The sequence below is a fragment of the Oryzias latipes genome, chromosome 15 (genome assembly GCF_002234675.1).
Source record: "Oryzias latipes chromosome 15, ASM223467v1".
NCBI classification, from domain to species: Eukaryota; Metazoa; Chordata; class Actinopteri; order Beloniformes; family Adrianichthyidae; genus Oryzias; species Oryzias latipes.
This window is the reverse complement of record NC_019873.2, coordinates 1,873,008-1,894,262: the sequence shown is the minus strand read 5'-3', so window position 1 is coordinate 1,894,262 and position 21,255 is coordinate 1,873,008. Positions and strand designations below refer to the sequence as shown.

General features: G+C 47.9%; 1 protein-coding gene and 1 long non-coding RNA gene across 2 annotated transcripts; both read right to left on the bottom strand.

The window, feature by feature from the left end:
- Positions 1–1,823: 1,823 nt before the first annotated feature.
- Positions 1,824–6,532, bottom strand: LOC101173883 (placenta-specific protein 9). Its single transcript, XM_004076865.4, has 3 exons — positions 6,311–6,532; positions 3,532–3,623; positions 1,824–2,044 (listed from the first exon to the last, which is right to left on the bottom strand). The coding sequence occupies exons 1-3, from the start codon at positions 6,372–6,374 to the stop codon at positions 1,895–1,897; spliced, it is 306 nt and encodes a 101-aa protein (XP_004076913.1). The 5' UTR covers positions 6,375–6,532; the 3' UTR covers positions 1,824–1,894.
- A 7,925-nt stretch (positions 6,533–14,457) lies between these two features.
- LOC105355712 lies at positions 14,458–14,757 on the bottom strand. Its single transcript, XR_910055.3, has 2 exons — positions 14,695–14,757; positions 14,458–14,616 (listed from the first exon to the last, which is right to left on the bottom strand). It is a non-coding gene; the product is annotated as an uncharacterized LOC105355712 (long non-coding RNA).
- Between the last annotated feature and the right edge of the window lie 6,498 nt (positions 14,758–21,255).

Genomic DNA, 21,255 nt, shown 5'->3' with positions numbered 1-21,255 from the left:
GATGACAAAAAAATGAATCTCTTTAAAATGTTATTCACCGTATGGTTGAACAGGCACTGACTGGAGCCTGGGGCCAGGCGTAATTCATCAAGTAACCTCTAGGGGCCTGTCACTCTTTACTATTGCAGGCTGTAGCTAAGTTTGCACAGATGGGGGCGAGGGTCAATTCTTTAATTATCTGTCCTCCAACAAACGTCCGACCTGTTTTTATGCTCCACTTTAGAAAGTCCACAGTTCAGTGACATCATTTCCTGCCAAGATGGTGGCTGCTGTGTCAGTAAGGATTATGGCTTTAAGCCACTAAAAATGTTACAATTGGTGACAATTTGTGCCAGCTTACATGCAGGCAGTGTGTCTGCGGCGCCACAGTCCGGCAGGATTTGCCGAACCTCAACACAGACACTGACCTCCACGCCGTCAGAGCTCGAAAAGGAGACGTCTGCCACAAATCTGTATGAATCCTTCAAAAGGAGAGCCTCCCACTGGGTCGGCACGTTGCTGTGTTCATTCCTCCAAACAATGCTCTGCAGAGTTGTAAGAGAACATTTTCACAGGGATGGCGGCGGCGCCGTGAGCCTGCACATGCTGCACATTTATTCCTCTCACACCCAAACTGGCCTTTCAAGCTTACAGAGGATGAGATTCCCCTTCCACTCTGAAGACTGCTGAGCTTTCACTCTTCCTTCCAGGCAGCTTGTGATGTTGCTCCTCACCTGTTCCACAAACTGAGCGGGTAGATGTCCTGCCGACTCAGCAGTTTTGCAGTGTTTCCTGGCTGCCTCCTTCTGTTTCTGATGCACAAGAGTGGGATGAATCTTTCTTCAGAGGAACAGCAAACGGGCAGAAGCCCAAAACCTGTAGCTGTGACCGCACACCTTACATTAGATCTACAGGCTGTCATGAAGGGTTACGAAGCTCGCCCAAACGTTTTAATGTGTCTATTATTCTGCATGGACCTTATGGAGCCTGAGCCTCCTTCTGGCTGATGTGTGCATGCACGAGCTTTGGGTTCCACCTCCAGACCCGCCCTGGCCTGCAGGACGGTTCTGGACGGGGAGTTTTGTACAGATCTTCTAATCCCAGTGTTACATGGACAGCATGATCGTTTAGGATGACACAGTATCTCTTGGCATCCCATAGGTTGTCTTAACACTCTGTTGAAGTGCAATGCCTCAGACCCGTGTTAAAGTGTGGAATGAGGTCAAGAGTTGCATTCTTTCTGTGCAGCAAAGGGAAATCACTGGGACATCAGGGAAGCCCCCACCCCTAAAAAAGAATTTTCTGCCTTATCTGTCATTCCTGTCACTCAGCATAGGCATGAAGTGTAGACGTAACCAAACATCCTTGATTTTAGAATGTAAAATAGTTGGTTTTTACTTGCTCCTTTAGCTTTAGTTTCCAAACCTTCTGTTTTGGTGTTTCTTCCTGGACAGTGCTTGCACCCCCAGTGCACTTCTTAGTGTTGTTCTGAATGCCAGTAGGTGTTTGAAGGTAAACGGTAGCGTTCTGGTGTTTCCAGCAGCAGCAGCAGCTTGTCTCCTCCTTCAGTTTGCAGGTGAAAGCTGAACTCTCCGTCCCTCCTTCTGCTCCTCCTTTTGCCTCCTGTCATCTCGTGCTGCAGATTTTTACAGGGAGTCAGTAAAAAACCTCGTTTCCGGCTGAGAATTGCTCATTATGTGTTCCTTAACATGCTGCTTGAATTGCTTTGATAAAGAAATAAATTTCCTTCCAGTACCTGTCCTGCCTGCGAGTCATCTTTTTCAGTTTTCTCTCCGACCAGGTTAGACGAGGCAACAACAGCAAGAAATGCAGGAAAGACTCAGTTTGTTCAAAGAGGCTCATTTTATTGACAAACTTTCTGTAGAAGTAGATGCTCAGGTTCAGCCTTCTTCGTTCAGGATCGGCTCCTCTGCTCTGGATCCTGCAGGATGTCCACCACTGTCTGTCCTGTTTTGTCCAGCAGGGGGCTCCACTGTGAGTCTTGGACGGCGTCCAGGAGAGCAGCCAGCTCTGCCTCCAGATTCTCCACTGTGCTCTCGATCCTCTGCAGCAGACAAGCTCCACATGTGAATAATTCATTCAGAAGTTGTAGTATAAATAATGAACCTTTCACTCATCAATTATGCAGTCATATGAATGAAGGCCAAAACTGTTAAGGGGCTGAAGTTCCACTGAGTCTGGGTTTGTTTGGAGTATTTTGGAAAAGGTTGAGGTTTTGTGGTTTCATGGTTAACTCTGACAGTTTCCTGCTCTTCCAGGCCCTTTGGAGTGAGGGGTCTTCTGCTCCACTAAGACCTTATAAACAACAGCAAACACGTGATTTTCTCCGGGCATTTCCATAACTGTGAAGTAAAAGTCTGCCTGAAGACCACAGTAACTGCATCAGAGCGTAAACCTTGTGCTATCCTAGGCAATTTGACATTGGGGGATGGGTCATCTTGACCCACTAGACAGTGCTCTGAACCTTTTTTCTTCAATGATTTGTGATCTTCACTGGTGTCCATGGATTACATGAGATCTTTCCACCTTTATCCACCTTTGTCATGGTAGGGAGAACACGTCAATGTAAGGGGGGGGTCATCTACGATAGCACAAGGGTTAAACTGATTAGATGATGGGAGCGCTGCCACCTGCAGAGGTTTTCGGATGACACTGTCATCGCAGGATGTGTGAGAGATGAAGATGATGAGGAGTACAGGACGGTCATTGAGGACATCGCACTCCAGATTAACGCCAGCAAGTCAAAGGAAATGATTATCGACGTTAAAAGGAAATCCCCTCCTGTTTCTGGGGAACATCCAGGGAAATAACAATGGACTCTTCTGAATCCATGCTTGTTCACCTCAGTGACAGACTGGACTGGACGACTAACACAGACGTCCTGAACAAGAAGGGCTAGACTCAACTCTACCTGAAGGAGACAGAGTTCCTTCAGAGTTTGCAGGACTCTGTTGGGGGTGAGAGGAGGATGCAATAGAACTGACATCATCACCCTCTGCATCGGACAGTGGATGCTCTAAGCAGCTTCTTCAGTCAGAATCAGAAACATCCTTGCTGCTGCCTGAAGAAGCACTTTTGCTGATCAGCTACTAGACTCTACAAAGCCTCATTGACACTGGACACTTCATTGTGTTATCTCTGTATTTTAGTCTTCTGTATTTTTGCTTATGATCTCTTGAACTTTGAGCTATGTTAACAAATCCATTTCATGGTTGTGTGAATTTATTACAATTCGATCTCATTCTTCTTCTAAAGTTCACATAATATATATTAATAATTCCATAAATCCAAACAGCTGAGTCGGGTCATCTAGACCCACTAGACAGTGCTCTGAACCTTTTGTCTTCAATGATTTGTGATCTTCACTGGTGTCCATAGATTACATGAAATCTTTCCACCTTTATCCACCTTTGTCATGGTAGGGAGAACACGTCAATGGAAGGGGGGGGGGTCATCTAAGATAGCATAAGGGATAAAGAGGCTCCTGTGAAAGTGGCAAAGCCTAGATGAGGGGAAATTGAAGAGTTGCACCTTCTCCACTGCATCCATGCGGCTGTGAAGATCTATGTGTTCTTGACAGACACTTGAACGCACCGCACGAGGCTGCAGGTCAGATTCAGGACCTGAAATGAGAAAAACAATCCCAACAACCTTAATGCTGCTAAAACAATCCAGAAAACAGGTAGGCGACAATGTGAAAATTGACTTGTTGTGTGTGTGTGTGTTATGGAAAAATAAACGGATGCTCTGTAAGCCCAGTTATGCTGAGTCACAGAGAAATAAACACACACACACATTCAGGCTTATACACACACATATACCAGCTAACACACTTGTGTACACATGCACAGAGGTAAGCACACATTCATGCACTCAAACATGTCTCGCAAACATGTAGGGAAGCACCATCATTGGTTTCTACAACATGCAGTGACAGATTTGGGTCGGTCTACATTCCCATGAAAGAGTCCTCCTGACAAACAGCTGTGGGGGCGTTGGTGATGCTGTGGGGGCGTGCACGTTTCCAAATCCCGCCCCTCTTTAAAGCCAGCACATTTGAGAAGTTCTGGCTTTGGGACTCTGCTTTCATTTTCCCAAAATAATGCACAAGCAGCAAGAAAGACGGCCTTTCAGAAATATTGGAGAAGTCACGAACGTTACTGAGCAGCAGCATCACCCACGACAAGTGCACCCTGGATTGACATAAATATGTGCTTCATGATGTGTCTAAAAATACTTTGACAAACTCATTACAGCAAGGAGGGGAAATGATAGAAAACTACTCAAACTAGCCTGTATCCTTGCTTTCTTTCGTATATACTTTTCTCTCCCTGGTCTGTTTATGTCGTACAGTGCTGCCCCCAAACCCTCAAGTTTTCTGGGAGTTTGGTCCAGTTGAGTTTTTCTGCAGTTCCCACCAACAGAAGCATGTCAGCTTAGCTCTCCCAATGTATAAGCAGCCAAAGTCCCAACAGATATCACCCCCAACAGCTTTGGGGGGATATTTGTCATGAACAAACAGAGAAAAAGTCTTTTGATTGGTAAAAACCAGTCATCTTCACCTCTGTTTGGCATGTTTGGAAGGGTTCTGTGAGGGGGGTTGGCGTGGATCACATGACTGACTGAAAACACGTGTGTGATTGTTTGCTGGTGGGCTTTTTTTGAGAAGAATAAACATTTAACCTCCAGTTCCTGAGGTCTGAACGTGTTTTCACAGAGCAGCGATGAAGCTCCAGCTGTCAAACAAGGATCTTCCTAACATCTGGCTCCGGATCCTTCTGCAGTCCAAAGCTGAGCTCTGAAAGTGTCCTGAGCCCTGGGCCTCTTCATCAGTGCTGGTTGCAGTCATCCTCTTCCCCCTCTTTTTCAGTTTCAAACCTTAACATTTCTTTGTTATTCCTTGTTGTTTTTCTCCTTCCAGTTCCTGGAAACATTCTGTTTCACTGAAAGAATGTAAACATGTTCAGCCTCTTTAGCAGCTGCCTTGCAGTTTTCTTTTTCACAGAATTCATAGAAAAACATGAAATCCAGTTCATTTCTTTGCATATGGAGCTCCAAAGATTTCTGTGAAATCTCAAAAATATTTTCCTGTCTTGTAATATTCTGGCTGAAGGAAAGTGTAGCTGCAAACATGCAGCGAGCGTCCTGGGAGGGGTCAGGGACCCATGTCAGCTCACTGTCATGAGGTGCACCGATTCCCCTCAGCCTGGGCTGGTTTGGCAAAGCGCCTGCTTTAACTCAACGGGAACCGACCAGAGGTCAGATGTCTGCAGAAGACGCAAAGCTCCTCCAAAAAGCAGGAACAGAGTGTGACTCCCCCTCACAGCTGTGCTCCCATCTGGTGCAGCTGCACTGCAGCTTCCTGACCCTCAGGGTCTGTAATGAACTGCATGTGGTGTTGACGAGGCTGGAGCGTGAGGTCATTGCGTCTTTGTGTAACTAGAGTGGCTGCAGCTCCTTCTCAGTGTGGGGAACCTGTTGCAGCAACAACACAAACACACAACAGGACACAGAAACTCGCCGATCCAAGCCGCTGAGTCAGCGTTCAGATGTTTCCTTCCAACGCTGGTTTTCTGCAGCGGACAGAATGCTTCCATGACAAAGAACAGAACACAACCAAAAAGAAGATGAAAGATGAAAGTTATGACACGATTTGACCTGTTAGCAGTTTAAAGCATAAAAAAATATGACCCCCACCCCCACCCCCCCCAAACAGCTTTGCCAGGAGATGGTAATCCGTCAAGTTAGATTGTTCCAGATTACTGGAACAGGAAAAAGTGTCTGCAAGAGTGTCAGCCGGCAGATCTCCAAACTTTTATGAAAATTAGTTAAAATTGTTACTAATCTGCTCATTTCAGCACTTGATTGGTCCAACATGCCATCAAGAAGAGTCTTTTTCTCTTTGGAGGCATTAAGAGACTGTTAGTGCTGTAAACATGCAGGATTGTTCATCCAGACATCCAGCCCCTGTTCTTCTGCTCTGCCTCCTGCCGGTCAGCAGTTCTCCACTTTATTTTCCATGAGCATCTCTTGCTCGTGGTGGAGTGAGCCTCGTTTCTGCAGGGCTCCATGTTATCACAGAGCTGCCTCTGGGGGATTGACCCACATTTTAGAGTTTTCTTTGGGGTTTGACCACAGCCTGGAAGCTTGGGGGGGGGGGGGGGGGGGGGGGCAAAGCCAAAGAAGTTGTTGGAAATCGTGCTGAAAGTGGATTAGCTTCAGAGCTGAAAACTGAGAACGCCCAAATGTCACTCAGATCAAACTACCATCTGCTTCACCCTTGACCCTGTGCCCTGCCTCCGCCCCTTACCTGCTGCTGTGATGCCAGCTAGAAGGAGGAGGAGTCCGATCACAGAGTAGGAGGACTGGATCATGATGAAGAGGAGAAGCCAGCGTCAAAGGATTCTGAGCGCTCAAAAAACAAGGCTGAAGCTGGAGGAATCCAGACTTCTCCTTTAAAGCTCCTCTGAGGTTCTCTTCTGCCCCCCTCCCCCTGACTTTTGTTGCTCCCAGTTTCCCGATGAGAACGTGGGACAAAAAGCTCTCTGATGAAAGAGGTGGGAGGAACATACTGGGGAGGGAACTCACATCCCAGCTGCAGCCTCAGGCTGAGACAAAGACTCATGTTTGTGTTGCCATGTCAAAAACATGAAAACCTGCTCATAAACTGATTTACTAACCTTTGTCTTAACTTTTTTTATCAAGTATTTGGAAAAAGAAAAAAAACTCATTTAGCCAGACAAAGAATTAGATCCAGCAGCATTTGTTTTTTAAGTTTGTAAATCTTTTAAAGCATTATTCATGTTCCAGGGTTTTCTCTGGATAAAAGTGACCAGGTAGTTTCTCAACACCGAAAAAACAACAATTATTCACTTTTGAACCAGATGTATGTGTTTTGTCACAAAGCCTCCAAACTGATTCCGTGGTGGGTAGAACTGAGGGTTTTGAATCTGATGCAGCTAAAAAATGTTTCCTTTTTGTGAAGGTTCTCATTAAATGGGTTTAACGGAAAGATTTTTTCTTTAATACTATATATTGCAACAAGCTTCTGAGTATGGCGTGCAACAGTGCACCTCCACCATTTACCAAAACCATTGAAAACTGACAGAAACAGAAGGGACTGCCGCTGTAAGACCTGCCGGACACGCGCAACATGCTCCTATAACGTGTCAGAGTAGATCAGGATGGGCAAGGTAGCCACGGTAAAAATGAAAATCTTACCCAAAGTTAATTATCTCTTCTCAATGATTCCCACACAACCGCCATTAAAATGGTTCAAAACATTAGACTCATCCATATCAAGCTTTCTATGGAACAATAAACCTGCAAGAATTAGTCTAAAAACTTTAAAATCTGCAAAAAGCTGTGGAGGATTAGAATTACCTAACTTCCACAATTACTTTCTTGCAAATAGATTACAATACATCTTAAAATGGTTAAAAAATAATCCAGAAACTAACTCATGGTTAGACTTGGAACAGGCGTTATGTGGAAAGATCAACCTGTCAGATCTTCCATTTATTAGCCAAATAGTTAAAAAACAGGATTGTTTCAAAAGTATTAATATAAATGCCACTTTAACAGCCTGGTGGGAATTTTTCAAAATATCAAAATCATCATTTCAACCGTGCAAAATGACACCCATCTGGAACAACCCAGACATCCTCATAAACAAAAAAATTATCCACTTCCCAGCTTGGCAAGCAGGGGGCATAAAACAACTAGAGCACATAATTATTGATAGAAGATTCATAACTCCCCAGGAACTTCAAGACAAACATGGAATATATAACTTCTTGGAATATCAGCAACTTAAATCAATTATTACTAAAAAGTTTAAATACAGAGACAACGATTTAAAGCTACCAGATGTAGTTACCACTCTGATCAATTTCTCAATGAATACAACTCTCTCCAAAATATACAAACTTTTATGCAATTTAGATAACAATATTTCACTTCCGACAACAAAATGGGATGCGGATTTGAGCATCAGCACAGATGAAAGTTTTTGGTCAGAACTTTGTCTAAACACCTTTAAAATGACAAAAAGTCCAAATCTGCAGCTAATCCATCTCAAAACTCTTCACAGAATTTACTACACTGGACAGAGGATGTTCAAGATGGGTCTCAGTAACTCAGACATTTGTCAGCACTGTGACAGTAATCTACCCGACAATTACATGCATGCACTGTGGTTCTGCACTCCTGTCCAGGCTCTCTGGCAGCAGGTATGTGCCGATCTATCAGTCTGGCTTAAGGTTTCAATCACAGCTTCACCGTCACTTTGTGTGCTTGGTGACATGAGTGCCATCGATGTAGAAGGAGGATTAGGCTCTATCATTTTCATAACTCTTTGCATTGCTAAAAAAACTATTTTAATAAATTGGAAAAGCAAAAAATATATATATAAATATAACTCAACACAGAAATCTGCTGCTTGATCATATCAGCTTGGAAAAAATGTTCAAGTAACTTTGAAAGAATTCGGTCTCTCTGGTCTCCCTAGGCTAACTCCGTGACTTAGGGGGTGGGGGGGGGCCTGGTCGTCGCTGCTCCTTGCCCTTCTGCCGTGGGCCGGGGTGGGGGTCGGGGCCTCCGGTGCCTGGTGGGGGGTGGTGGGGGCTCCGTTGGTCGGGTCCGGCGCCTGGGTGGGGCGGGCTGGGGCGCTGCGTGGTCCTCTGGGCTTGGGTGTGGGGGTGCGTGGTGGGGGGTGGGGTGGTGGTCTGGCTTGGCTTGGGGGGGTGGTCCCTTTGCCTGTGCTGGGGGGGGTTGGCGGGGGGCGCTGCTCGGGGGGGGGGGGGGGCCAGCGGCCACCTGGGGCTGGGATCGGCCCTTCCCTGGCTCTGGGGCGGGACGGGACAACCCTCTTGGGGCCCCCGGTCGCTCTGGGTGTCATCCGCTTCGGCTGCGGGGTCTGGGGGGTGGGTGGGGTGGGGGGTCTTGTCGGCCCTGTCCTGTGGGGGGGCATTCTGGGGGAGGGGGGGGGGCACTATTGGTACGGGGCAGGGGGGGTTGACGGGTCGGGGTCTCCGCTGAGGCCATCGGCGGTTTCCCCGGCCGGTTGGCTGCCTCGGTCCCGTCAAGGCCTGACCAGAGCTCTTCTAGGGCCGGCGTTTGGGGGTGGGGGCCTGGGCTTGCTCCGGGGGTGGGGCCCCTGGGCTGGGTGGGCCTGGCCCCCTTGCTGGGGGGGGGGGGGCGGGGGACAGCTGTTTGACCACCGGGGGACAGTCTATCAGCTGTCCCCAACTTACCCCCTTCCTCATATAACCTCATAATAGGGTGAGGGGGTGGGGGGCTTAGCCTGCGATGAGCCTTGGGGGGGGTTTACTAGGCAGTGGCCCCCCTCCTATGGTTGCCGTATGGAGTGGGCCCCCCCTCTTTCGGTTTTATTTGCACCTTAGACATGTAGGGCCCTTGGTAGGGGGGGTGCTTGGACATCACTGCCAGCAAGCAGCGGATGTCCTCCTAGCACCCCACCCGCCAATTTTAACCGCACCTTAGACATTTAGGGCCCCTTGGTGGGGAGGGTGAGGGGACGTCACTGTGAGTAATCAGGAGATGTCCCCTTAGTGCCCTACCCGCCAATTGTGAGTATGTGTGTGTGAGTGCATGGGTAGGACCGACCTGGGGGCTGGCTCGCTGGGACCCTCTGGGGCTTTCCCTCCCCATCACAGAGAGGGGAGGGCACTGAGAGGGTTGGGGAGGGGGGGTCAGATATTATGGCGGGGGGGGGGGGTTGTAGTGCGTAGGGTTTTAGGGGGGTGGCTGTGGCTGTGGGTGCGTGGCGATCCCTGGGTTGCTAGGGTCGCGTACCTGGGCTGGCTTGCGGGGACGGGGCGCCGGTCGGGTGGTGGCCGGCTCATGGGTTCCGGGGGCCCTGGCTTCGTCCCTGGCCTTTGTCTCGGTGTCCGGCGCCCGGTGGCCCCCATGGCTGCCGCCTGGTACGGCTAAGCGCTCCTGTCTTGTGGCCTGGGGGCCGGACACTGGGTTCGCTTGTGCCTCTGGGCATTGGGGGGGCCCCTGTAGGGGGGCCCTCTCTGTGCCTGGCTGGTGGGGTGGGCGGTCCCCTCCTCCTCCCCTCCCGGGCTGCCTGGGTCCGGATGCTGGGGGGGCTTCTGGCCTGGGGGGCTCTCCTCCCCTCTCCTGGTCTGGCTGGTCTGGCTGGGTAGGATCTGGCTCCCTTTATGAACACACGGTTCACGTCGGCAGCATGCATGTATCTCCACCCCCACGTGCACGTGCACACTGCCACACTGCTCCCTGTCTGCTTCATCCCTCCTCCTTACCTACAGTGTATTGATGGACAGTTTTTTTTTGCTCATCTTAGTGTCAGATTTTCACCTTTGATGTAACATTCGTCTTTCCAGCAGATCTGGTATAATTGTTACAGCTTAAATTAATAACTTAGTCAAATCAGTGCTTGTATCCCCCACCTTTTCACCTTTCTTCCTTTTACTCTCTTCCACCCTCCCCTCACATTCTCCCCCTCTCCCTCCCCACACACATTAAATGTAACAAATAAATAAAAAATAATACGACAAAAAGGGGTTTATACAAATCTACACTCTAGTTTCTTGAAGCTATATAACCTCTTTTTGTGATAGTAAAACCTGTCCAACACAAAAAGCTTTCAGCTCTAATCTGTTTGCTCAGCTGTTGGACAGAACAAGTTAAAAAAAAATAAAAAAATAAAAAAATAAAATAAAAAAAAAAGACATGTAGGGCCCTTGGTAGGGGGGGTGCTTGGACATCACTGCCAGCAAGCAGCGGATGTCCTCCTAGCACCCCACCCGCCAATTTTAACCGCACCTTAGACATTTAGGGCCCCTTGGTGGGGAGGGTGAGGGGACGTCACTGTGAGTAATCAGGAGATGTCCCCTTAGTGCCCTACCCGCCAATTTTAACTGCACCCCCCTTAGTACACACACCCCTCCCCCCTCAATATATACATCCCAACATAAACACACACACATGCACACACACACCCTCTCAAACACACATACACGCACACACATTTTGCAAGGAAGGTGGGACCTGGGTCCATCTGTCCCCTGCCTTTTCCCTGGTGGGGGGTACGGGCCCCTTTGCAACGGCGGCCGTGTCCCCGGGGTGCCGGCTTCCTGGGCCCGGCGGTGCTCTCTCCGCGCGGTGGGGGGGTTCACATTACATCTGAGCCGGGGGTGTCTGGTCTCTGGGGGGTGGGTTCTGGTCCTTGCTCCTGAGTGCTGGGCCCCGCCAAATTTCCAACTGTGGCCGAGCCTGGTCGGGCCATATTTACAACACCCCTTGTGGGCCCTCTTTTTTTCCCCGGGGTTCCCCCCTCCTGAGCGGGGGCGGCAGGCCCCCTGCCTCGCTCCTCCCTGGACCAACCGTGGGCCGGGCGGATGGCTGCCTGGAGTGCGGAGCGGGTCTCCCTTGGGGGGTCCTGGCTCGTACCTGGGGTTGGGGCGGGGGGATGCCCGGAACTCCTGGGTGGTGGGGGGGTGCTCGTTTGGGGCTGTGGGCGTCCTTCTCCGGTGGGGCCCTGCGTTGGGTTCTCCCGGCGCGGCGGGGGGGGCTGCTCTCCTGGTTGGGCTGGGGCGGCGCTCTCTTTCCCTCCGTGCCTCCCTGGCCTCTGGCTCTGGGGGCCTTGCGGCGGCCCTGCTGGCCCTGGCCTGGGTGGCGGGCTTGGTCGCCCGGGCGGCGGTTGTTCCCTGCCGGTTCCCGTGTGGCGTTGGGGGGATTCCGGCAGCCGCTGCTGCTGCGGTGGGGGTCTTGGGGTGGGGATGGCTGGGCACTCTCCCTCCTTCTTTTCACGTTCCACCATCCATTTTAGAAGAACATAAACACTCACCTGAGCACTGGTGTTAGCTCACCTTTGCACTAACAGTTTGCATGACTGAATGACTGAAAGATTTCACACTAGTTGGTTTTAAGGCATAAGTATGCGTTTGTGAACACTATCTGTTTTGTGTACATGTCGACAGGTGGACATTTTTGCAGCTAGCAGGTGTGTTTATAACATTTGAGTGTGTGTGGACGGGCCCCGCCCTTTTTGTACTGCATTTGAACCTTACCATAATGATTAACAACCAGTAAACTTGTTGCTGTATGCTGCTTCATGGTCTTATCCCCCTTCCCCTCCTATTATCACCCCCCTACCCCCCCTCTCTCTAGCGTCCCTCTCTCTTCTTCCCCTCTTTCCTTTTCTGTCCGGTCCAACACCAAAGATTTTCAGACATGATTGAAATTAATAAAGTTTGGCCTCAATTACAAAGGGGTTTATTCAGACATACCTTTGGTTCGTCTGAAGATTAATAACCCCTCTTGTTAAAGCAAAATATGTCCAACACAAGAGGCCCTCAGCTCTCATCTGTCTGCCCAGCTGTTGGACAGGACAAGTTAAAAAAAAAAAAAAGAGTAGATCAGGATGTCGTCGATGTAGACAACGACAAAGCGTTGCAACATGTCACGGAAGACGTCATTGATGAAAGCCTGGATCATAGAGAGGTGTTACAGAGACCAAAGGGTTTGACCGGGTGTCCATAGTGTCCAGTGGTGGTGGAAAAGCCGGTCTTCCATTCATTCCCTGCTCGAATGCGGATGAGGTTGTAGACACTCCTTAAATCCAGCTCAGTGAAGAAGCGAGCTGTGCAGAGCTGCAGGAACCAGAGGCAGGGGATACAGGACCTACCAGTCACGTCAACAATCCTGGGATAGTCAATACATGGCCTCAGACCACCATTTGTCTTTTTAACAAAGATAAAGTCGGCTGAGGCTGGGGATGTAGATGATCCGATGAAGCCCTTTGCTAACTCCTCTCAGATGTTGGCCTGTATGGCTTCTGACTCAGGCTGAGAAAACGGAAACACCTGACCTTGGGTGGGCATAGTTCCGGGCAGGAGGTCGATGGCACAGTTGTGGGACCGGTGTGGAGAGTTGTGTGGCACGCCGCTTATTGAAGGCCTCTGGCAGGTTCTCGTATTGAGCCGGCATCCCCTCCACCTCTCCTGTCGTGCTGCACGGGGGGCGGGGCTGTTGTTCAGACAGTACACGGCGCGCGGGTAAAATTAATTAAATCTGCACCAGAGCGCCCCGATTATCGTGTCAACCTATGATGACCGTATTTAGCGCTCTCTGTGTAGAACACACTGGAGGAGCGCGAAAAAAAACGACTCACTGCTGCAGAGGATGTGAACAGGTGAACAGGTAGAGAGGAAAAGCAGGTGGAGAGGCGGGGGAGGGGCTTTGGCTTCAAACTCTGTCAGAGATGCAAACACGGGCGTCAGATTCAGACGCAGCTTTCCCTGCAGGAGTTGAAATAGAGACTTTCTCTGGGATGATTTTATGAACTCAAACATCAATTTAATTGGTTTTATATTTACATCATGACAGTAACATGTCAAAACATTGGTGTTTATTTTTCTTTGAATAACTTATTTTTTCATGTATTTTACTTTTCAAGTTGGAAAAATGTATAAAGTAAAATGTTTTGTTAAAAAAACAATGTTGTTGCATAATGAGGAAGTAAAACACTTTATGTTCTTAATTTGTTGTTTATTTTTCGTCCTCAAAAAGTATCGATAAGAGTATCTTTAAAATACCGGATCCATAAGCAGTATCAATAAGAGTAGTAGTAACGTTAAAACCTTAAAGATGCCCATCCCTACTTGTAGTATGGCTAGAACTGTGGGGTCAGCTCCCGCCGGTGACTAGAGGGGGAGACAGAGTTCTGACATCTGACAGTTAAACGGTCTTAACCTTTTGGAGGAACTATCCGTGTTTCACTTAAAACAATCCTTAATGTGAACTGATTCCTGCACACAACAGGAATTAAAAACGGAGCTGTTTAATTGATATGTTGTTAAAAAAGCCTGAATCTGGGAGCAACTTTTCAAGGATTCATTATGTTTCTGCTGAGACACCTATTTTGATAATCAGGCAACACCTACACACACTCTTTGACAAACCATAACTATTCTACTCTTTAAGCAAATTATGTAACACCATGATTCTGATGCAGAGAAACCAGCGTTGAAAATTGGCTCTGCACCAGTTTGAAAACTTTATGTCCGTAAAATGTTGCCTGATGGGCACAAAGCCACTTTTCAGAATCAGCTGAATTACATTCATTGCATAAACGGTTCAACAGTTACGGCAGTCTTGATGGTAATCTTTGAAGCTGAAGCCTCAGTGGTTAAATGGTAAAAAAGAGAACAAAGGGAAGTGATTGGGAAAAACTTTAAAGGACAAGATTATCTAATATAAGAAATGTATCTGAAACACGACGGAAATTTAAGCAATCACTGTTAAATTTAGGAGTTATTACCTTGATTCCTGAATTTATTTCCAGCTATGGAAAATAAAATGTCACTAATGTTTTTTTGTTTTTTTTTTAACTTGTCCTTGTCATGATATGACGCAGATTCTGAATGACCCAAGTGCTGGAACCCGGAAGGAGACTCGGACAGGAGGTAAGTCTGAAGTAGATTTTAATTTGGCTGAAGATGAGTGTTGGCGTCTTCCCAGAAGGTGGAGCGTCAGCTGGCTGGAGGCGTCTTGACGAGGAGATCCAGGAGCGAAGCACGAGTGACCAGAGGACTGCGACCAGGTGAGTATCAGAGTGGATAATTCCTGAGGCGGCTCGAGAGGAATAATTAAAGACATGAAACTTGGCAATAAACAGGAGCAAGGATAGGTCAGACTAAGCACCATGGGAGGAACAACGAACTGGCGTCGGCTGAAGATCCACAGACTCCTTAAGAAGGCAGCAGCAGTGATGAGGTGAGTGAGAACAGCTGGTCGCGTCAAAGTCAGGGAAGGTGGGGGAGGGGGAGAGTAACTGACAGACCACCATGACAGTCCTGTCCAACAGCTAGGCAGGCAGATGAGAGCTGAGGGCCTCTTGTGTTGGACATATTTTACTTTAACAAGAGGGGTTATTAATCTTCAGACAAACCAAAGGTATGTCTGAATAAACCCCTTTTGTAATCGAGGCCAAACTTTATTAATTTCAATCATGTTTTTAAAATCTTTGGTGTTGGACCAGACGGAAAAGGAAAGAAGGGAAGAAGAGAGAGGGATGTCAGAGGGGGGGGGGGGGGGGGTGATAGTGAGAGGGGGGGGCAAGACCATGAAGCAGCATAGAGCAGACAGGTTTACTGGTTGTTTATCATTACGGTACGGTTCAAATGTAGTACAAAAAGGGCGGGGCCTGTCCACACACACTCAAATGTTATCAACACACCTGCTAGCTGCAAAAATGTCCACATGTCAACATGTACACAAAACAGATAGTGTTCACAAACGCATACCTATGCCTTTAAACCAACTAGTGTGAAATCTTTCATTCATTCAATCATGCAAACTATTAGTGCAAAGGTGAGCTAACACCTGTGCTCAGGTGAGTGTTTATGTTCTTCTAAAATGGATGGTGGAATGTGAAAAGAAGGAGGAGGAGCGCCCAGCCACCCCCACACCCAGACCCCCGCCACAGCAGCAGCGGCAGCCGGAATTCCCCCAACGCCACACGGGAACAGGCAGGGAACAACCGCCCCCCGGGCGACCAAGACCGCCACCCAGGCCAGGGCCAGCAGGACCGCCGCGAGGCCCCCAGAGCCAGAGAGCAGGGAGGCGCGGAGGGAAAGAGAGCGCCGCCCCAGCCCAGCCAGGAAGGCAGCCCCCCCGCCGCGCCGGAAGAGCCCAACGCAGGGCCCCACCGGAGAAGGACGCCCACAGCCATAGAGGAGCACCCCACCACCACCCAGGAGTTCCGGGCATCCCCCCGCCCCGACCCCAGGTACGAGCCAGGACCCCCCAAGGGAGACCCGCTCCGCACTCCAGGCAGCCACCCACCCGGCCCACGGTTGGTCCAGGGAGGAGCAAGGCAGGGGCCGCCGCCCCCGCCCAGGAGTGGGGACCCCGGGGAAAAAAAGGGGGCCCATAAGGGGTGTTGTAAATATGGCCCGACCAGGCTCGGCCACTGTTGGAAGTTTGGCGGGGCCCAGCACTCAGGAGCAAGGACCAGGACCCACCCCCCAGGGACACGAACACCCCCGGCTCAGGTGTAATGTGAACCCCCCCACCGTGCGGAGAGAGCACCGCCGGGCCCAGGGGGCCGGCACCCAGGGGACAAGGCCGCCGTCGCCAAGGGGCCCGCACCCCCCACCAGGGATAGGGTAGGGGACAGATGGACCCAGGTCCCACCTTCCTTGCAAAATGTGTCACTAATGTTTTTGCTTTCAACTAAATGCTAAATTAATGTCATTTTGAAGCCACCGTGGTTTGATGCATATTTGGATCAATAGGTGTCAATGGGTTAAAACGTTGCCTCTGAAACAAACCTGAACTGGAAAAGCATGAGCAGAGCACATCAACGGCGATACCAGAGCAGAAGAAAGTGCACATTCAAACAGGGAGAGATGGACGGAAGCACAGCAGCTGTTTGCAAGGAGAACAACTGGACGCCAAAGCAGTAAAAAACTTCCTAAACATCCTAAAGATACAGAAAACCAGTGAGGCAGAACTTTATAGACTGAACTGTTTTACAAATGTTTAGCTTCCAGACTAAACTCAACAAAAGGTTTTTGTAAAACTTCAGTAAAGTTAATTAAGTAAAAACTGGACACTTTAAGTTTTATATTTAATTTAATGATTTCCTCACTTTCAAGTTTTCTGGCAGTTTTGTTTACAGTTGACAGTTTTAAGTTAAAGTTTACTTTAAGTTGCATTTGAAATGGTTTCCAGCAGAAAAAAGGCAGGTCAGATTTCTTATGCAGAACATTGAATTGTTCAGAAAAACATAGTCTTCAAGCTGTCATTCAGTTAAAGTCACTCCAGAGTGGCCTTTACATTTTATGGAACTGATCTGTCTGAAGCCACCCCCCTCCCTGACCCCCCCGCCTGGCCTCAGACGGCCAGGACGGCTGTGTGGTAAACAGGGTTATCTCCTTTCCCCGGACCGGCTGCAGCGTCCTGCGCCGCTCACGTCTGGACGCTTAAGCAGATTTAGGTTTGAGTGCTGGAAAACAAAAGTGAAGGAGAATGAAGAGATCAGTGAATGACGGAGCAGAGCCAGGGGGGGCGCTGGGCGTCTGGAATCGGATGAAAGGCACAGATACTTGCTGTCAGCTCACATGTGCACAAACAGACAGAGAAAAGGCTGAGGCCCCAAAGACACGACGGATGCCGTCCTGGGACCAAAGTGTAGAGCGACCCGTCAGAAACTCCAAGCAAACCCTTTTTCTGGGAACGCAGAAATGTTTGCCTCCTGTGAGTTTGTCTGATCGGGAGCCTCTACACACTGAAGCTTTACTGTCACTGAAACCCGGTCCTGGTTCAAATCCAAGATTCTGGCTCCTACAGTCTTACAAAAAATCCTCTGAAGTCTTGACAAATTGACATTTTCATCGAACGACAGTCGAGTTGTCAGTCAATTCCAGATAAGTCAGTGAATTTTCTTAATCTTCGTCATGACAATCTCCACTTTTTTTCCTTCCTGTTGTAGGATTTAATTCTTTGGAATCCACACCTTGCTGAGTTTTTTATGGGAAAATTCTGGTTATCCCATCTAACTACCAGGAAGGGGGGGCAAAATAGGAACTATTATTTTAAATGTTTTAGAAACCCCAAAAGCGACCTTATGAGGGAAGCTAAGAAGACCTGATGATGTCTTCAAACTTTCAGACATGTCAAGTCTTCCTCAGTTGGCTACAAAAGCAAAATCTTAGCAGAATAAGAAATTCTTCATGAAGGGTCACCGCTGGAGGACCATGGCGCCCAGAGAGCGGCGTTATGATGATCTGCGGCGTGACAGACTGCTGTGGGCAGGGTCACCTTCTCACATCTATTTCCGTCGTCCATCCTCTTCCTGCTGTCCAGACGTCTCTTTGTTCAGTGCAACAAAGCCGTCTGTCAGGGCTCACAAAGAGCACGTGTTGCCACAGGCAGCAGTATCACAGTCTATACCAGTCTCCGTTTCCTCACTGAACCTGTAAACCTGAAGTGTGACGTCTCTCTGTCATTCTTTCTAATCTGCTTGGTGAGGGGTGGGCTCATTTACCCGCCTTCTCATCCATGTAATCATACTGATTAAATGAAAATCTTAAGACCTGGTAAGAAATTGCAACATCTTGCATTTACCACAGCTGGACGTTAACAAGGTTCTACACAGAGCTTAATATGCCAAAAGAAGAAAGAGGAGCAAGACCAATTTATTTGAAAATAACAATTTAACCCTTGTGCTATCTAAGATGACCCCCCCCCCCTCCCTTACATTGACGTGTTCTCCCTACCATGACAAAGGTGGATAAAGGTGGAAAGATTTCATGTAATCCATGGACACCAGTGAAGATCACAAATCATTGAAGAAAAAAGGTTCAGAGCACTGTCTAGTGGGTCTAGATGACCCAACTCCCAATGTCAAAGTGCCTAGGATAGCACAAGGGTTAGATGAAAAGGGCTGTTTATCAACTGATCAAAAGTTTAAGAGTTTAAATGTTGTCTTTAAATGTGGCAGTGCTGATGAGGCCTCTCACAACCTGCCATCACCGCTCAGGTTGGACAGGGTGAAACTGGGTGAAACGGTTGTAAGGGCTAAAGAACAAAAAAAAATCAAGTGCCCAAAAACGTCATCCGGAACTGAGCTGGAGGATCCAAAGACACGGATCCTCGACCCAAACGAAGACCATCACTTTTTCCCAGCGATGATCATTTGCAAGAGAAGGGCTTCAAAAACAAAACCCATCTTCTAAAACCACATATCCATCACTGCCACAAAATGACCAGGTTGAACTTTGTGAGGGAACAACATTCAAAAATGAAGGACAAAATGTTACTGTGACGGTCCTGATGGCTTCCAACGTTACTGGCATGACAAAGAGATTCCATGCAGAACCGTTAAGGAGGAGCCATCATGGTTCCTTCAATAGAACAAAGGAGCTTCAGGTTGTGTAGGGCGCCAAACTGCAGTTGGTAATGTGGAGATGTTGCAGGGGCCTTTGTCCCTCATGACTGGGGAGCTCCATATGATCACTCTTTTTTAATCTGACTAGTTTTTCAACAGGACAAAGCTGCAGTTCAAGACGCCCGCGATTGTTTAAACCGTACTGCATGTTCTGATTTAAATCCCATTGAGAGCACTACCTTCCCAAAAGCCTTTTAGAAATACTCACGTCAAGAATTCCCAAACAAACGTGAGCTTTTAAAGTGATCAACAGGCATAAAGAGCCTTTATTTTGGAGCCTTTAGTGTTTGGTTTTGTGCTTTGGTTCTAAACCTTTGATCAGCTGATCAACAGCCTATTCCAGTTAAAGTGTTATTTTTAATTAAATTGCCTGATTTAACTGTTTGATCCTTTTGGTCCCATTTCTTATTTGGATATTTTGAGGCTCTACTTAGAAGCTTTTTTAAATCTAGCTTGTAAAATGCAAATTCATGCAGTTTCATCAGGAGTGTACTTTTGAACAACAGCACAAATGTCTTTGACAGAGAAATGTCGACCGAGTTCGCAAAGAGACTGGTGTGCCGATGGTTTAAATCCATGATCAGATCTAACCAAAGAGTAAAATTGGGACCTAGTGCCATCCTGGTCAACGCTCAGCATTAAGGAGTTGGATTGGGGGGGGACTATTAAATGGTTCCTAAACGGCACTGTAACTGTAGCTCAGTGCTACCCTTGGGGAGGGATCAGATGCAGAGAGAAAACTCACCCACCCAGGTGTATGTGAAGTGATAGGACTTTTGAGAAGCTTCATTCAGATATAGAGTGTGAGAGTCTAATAGTTGCTGCCTGTGGTTTTAATTTTTTTCATTATAGCAATGAAAATGATTGACATTTAAGACTCGAACGAAATAGACTTGTTGCAACACAAGTGTTTACTGGGTGCTGAGTCCTTTTGGAGTTCTCGTGTCACTCGGTTCTCATTTCAGTCTACAAAACATCTCAACTAGTTTTAATAAATTGTTAATTCTTCAAAAATGTCTCCAACTGCTCTGGAGTTTATGACGTGTTCAGAAATCCATCAACATTGTCACCAAATGTGGTGACGATTTGTGGCATACCAAAAATATGCCATCGTCGATGACATTCAATGGCATACCATCACTAGGAGACCGAAACTGTTAACCGTTGCGCCAACTGAAGTGGCAGCAAGTTCATGTAGTGCTGTGTTTTTGCTGTTAAAAGTGGCTTTTTGTGCTTTTTCTTCTCTTTTTTTTACCAAAATGTGCATCCACAAGTACTCGAGTATCCTCTTTCAATTACAACACACATCGAACGGATTTAAACATCTGATTCCTCCAGAGATCAAGAAGCCCTTCCGTGGATGCCGTGCTGGAGCTGAGCTAAAGGCTAGAAGGTAGAGAAACAAGCCCTTCGTACCATGGGTTATCATGGGGAATGTAAACTCTCTTCCGAACAAGTGTGAGGAGCTGGTTGCTTTGGTAAACACTGATGAGGCATACCGTGTGAGTTCATATCTGCTCATGGAGAGCTGGCTGACTGACGTGATCCCCGACTTAGCTGTTAGCATCCCCTACGCGCTCGTAGCGGACGGAGAGGTGGAACCATGCGGAAAAATGAAGGGTGGTGGACTTGCTGTGCTGGTCAGCAACAAGTGGTGCCATCCCGGTCACATCACGGTCAAAAACAAGATCTGCACTCGTGATGTGGAGCTCTTGGTGGTCGGAATAAGACCATACTATCTTCCACGAGAGTTGTCCAACGTAGTCGCCATTGTTTTTTACATTCCGCCACGGGTGGACCCATCGTCAGCGTGTGACGTCATCCAGGAAGTGGCGGCGAGACCTTAGTCTGCACACCCAGAGGCGCTCATCATAATGGCAGGGGACTTCAATCATGTTGATTGAGCTCTCACTTAGGGGTTTTCACACTATATGTGAACTGTCCAACTGGACACAACAACACTCTGGACCTGTTATGTGAATTTAAGATCTGCCTACACTGCCGTGGCTCTACCCCCCCTTGGTGGGTCTGATCATAACCTCATTCAGCTAAGACCATCATATAAGCCATGCGTGATGATAAGCGTGATGAGGCTGCTTAAAGCTACTAGATCCTTTAGGCCAGGGGTGTCAAACTCATTTTCACCGAGGGCCACATCAGCATAGCAGCTGTCCTCAAAGGGCCAGATGTAACTTATACATGTAACCAAAGGTATTGAAAAATGAATGTAACTACTCCTTAATGTTAAATAACTCATTTATTTATTTATTATAACTTTTTAAAGTGACAATTACAACTGCATAGAAACA

What these genes read in the sequence shown, in the direction of transcription:
- LOC101173883 (XM_004076865.4), bottom strand. Translation starts at nt 6,374, where the DNA reads ATGATCCAGTCCTCCTACTCTGTGATCGGACTCCTCCTCCTTCTAGCT. An exon ending in AGCTGGCATCACAGCAGCAG is followed by an intron (nt 3,624 to 6,310) that starts GTAAGGGGCGGA and finishes TTCTCATTTCAG; the next exon opens with GTCCTGAATCTGACCTGCAG. An exon ending in GCATGGATGCAGTGGAGAAG is followed by an intron (nt 2,045 to 3,531) that starts GTGCAACTCTTC and finishes TGTCTGCTGCAG; the next exon opens with AGGATCGAGAGCACAGTGGA.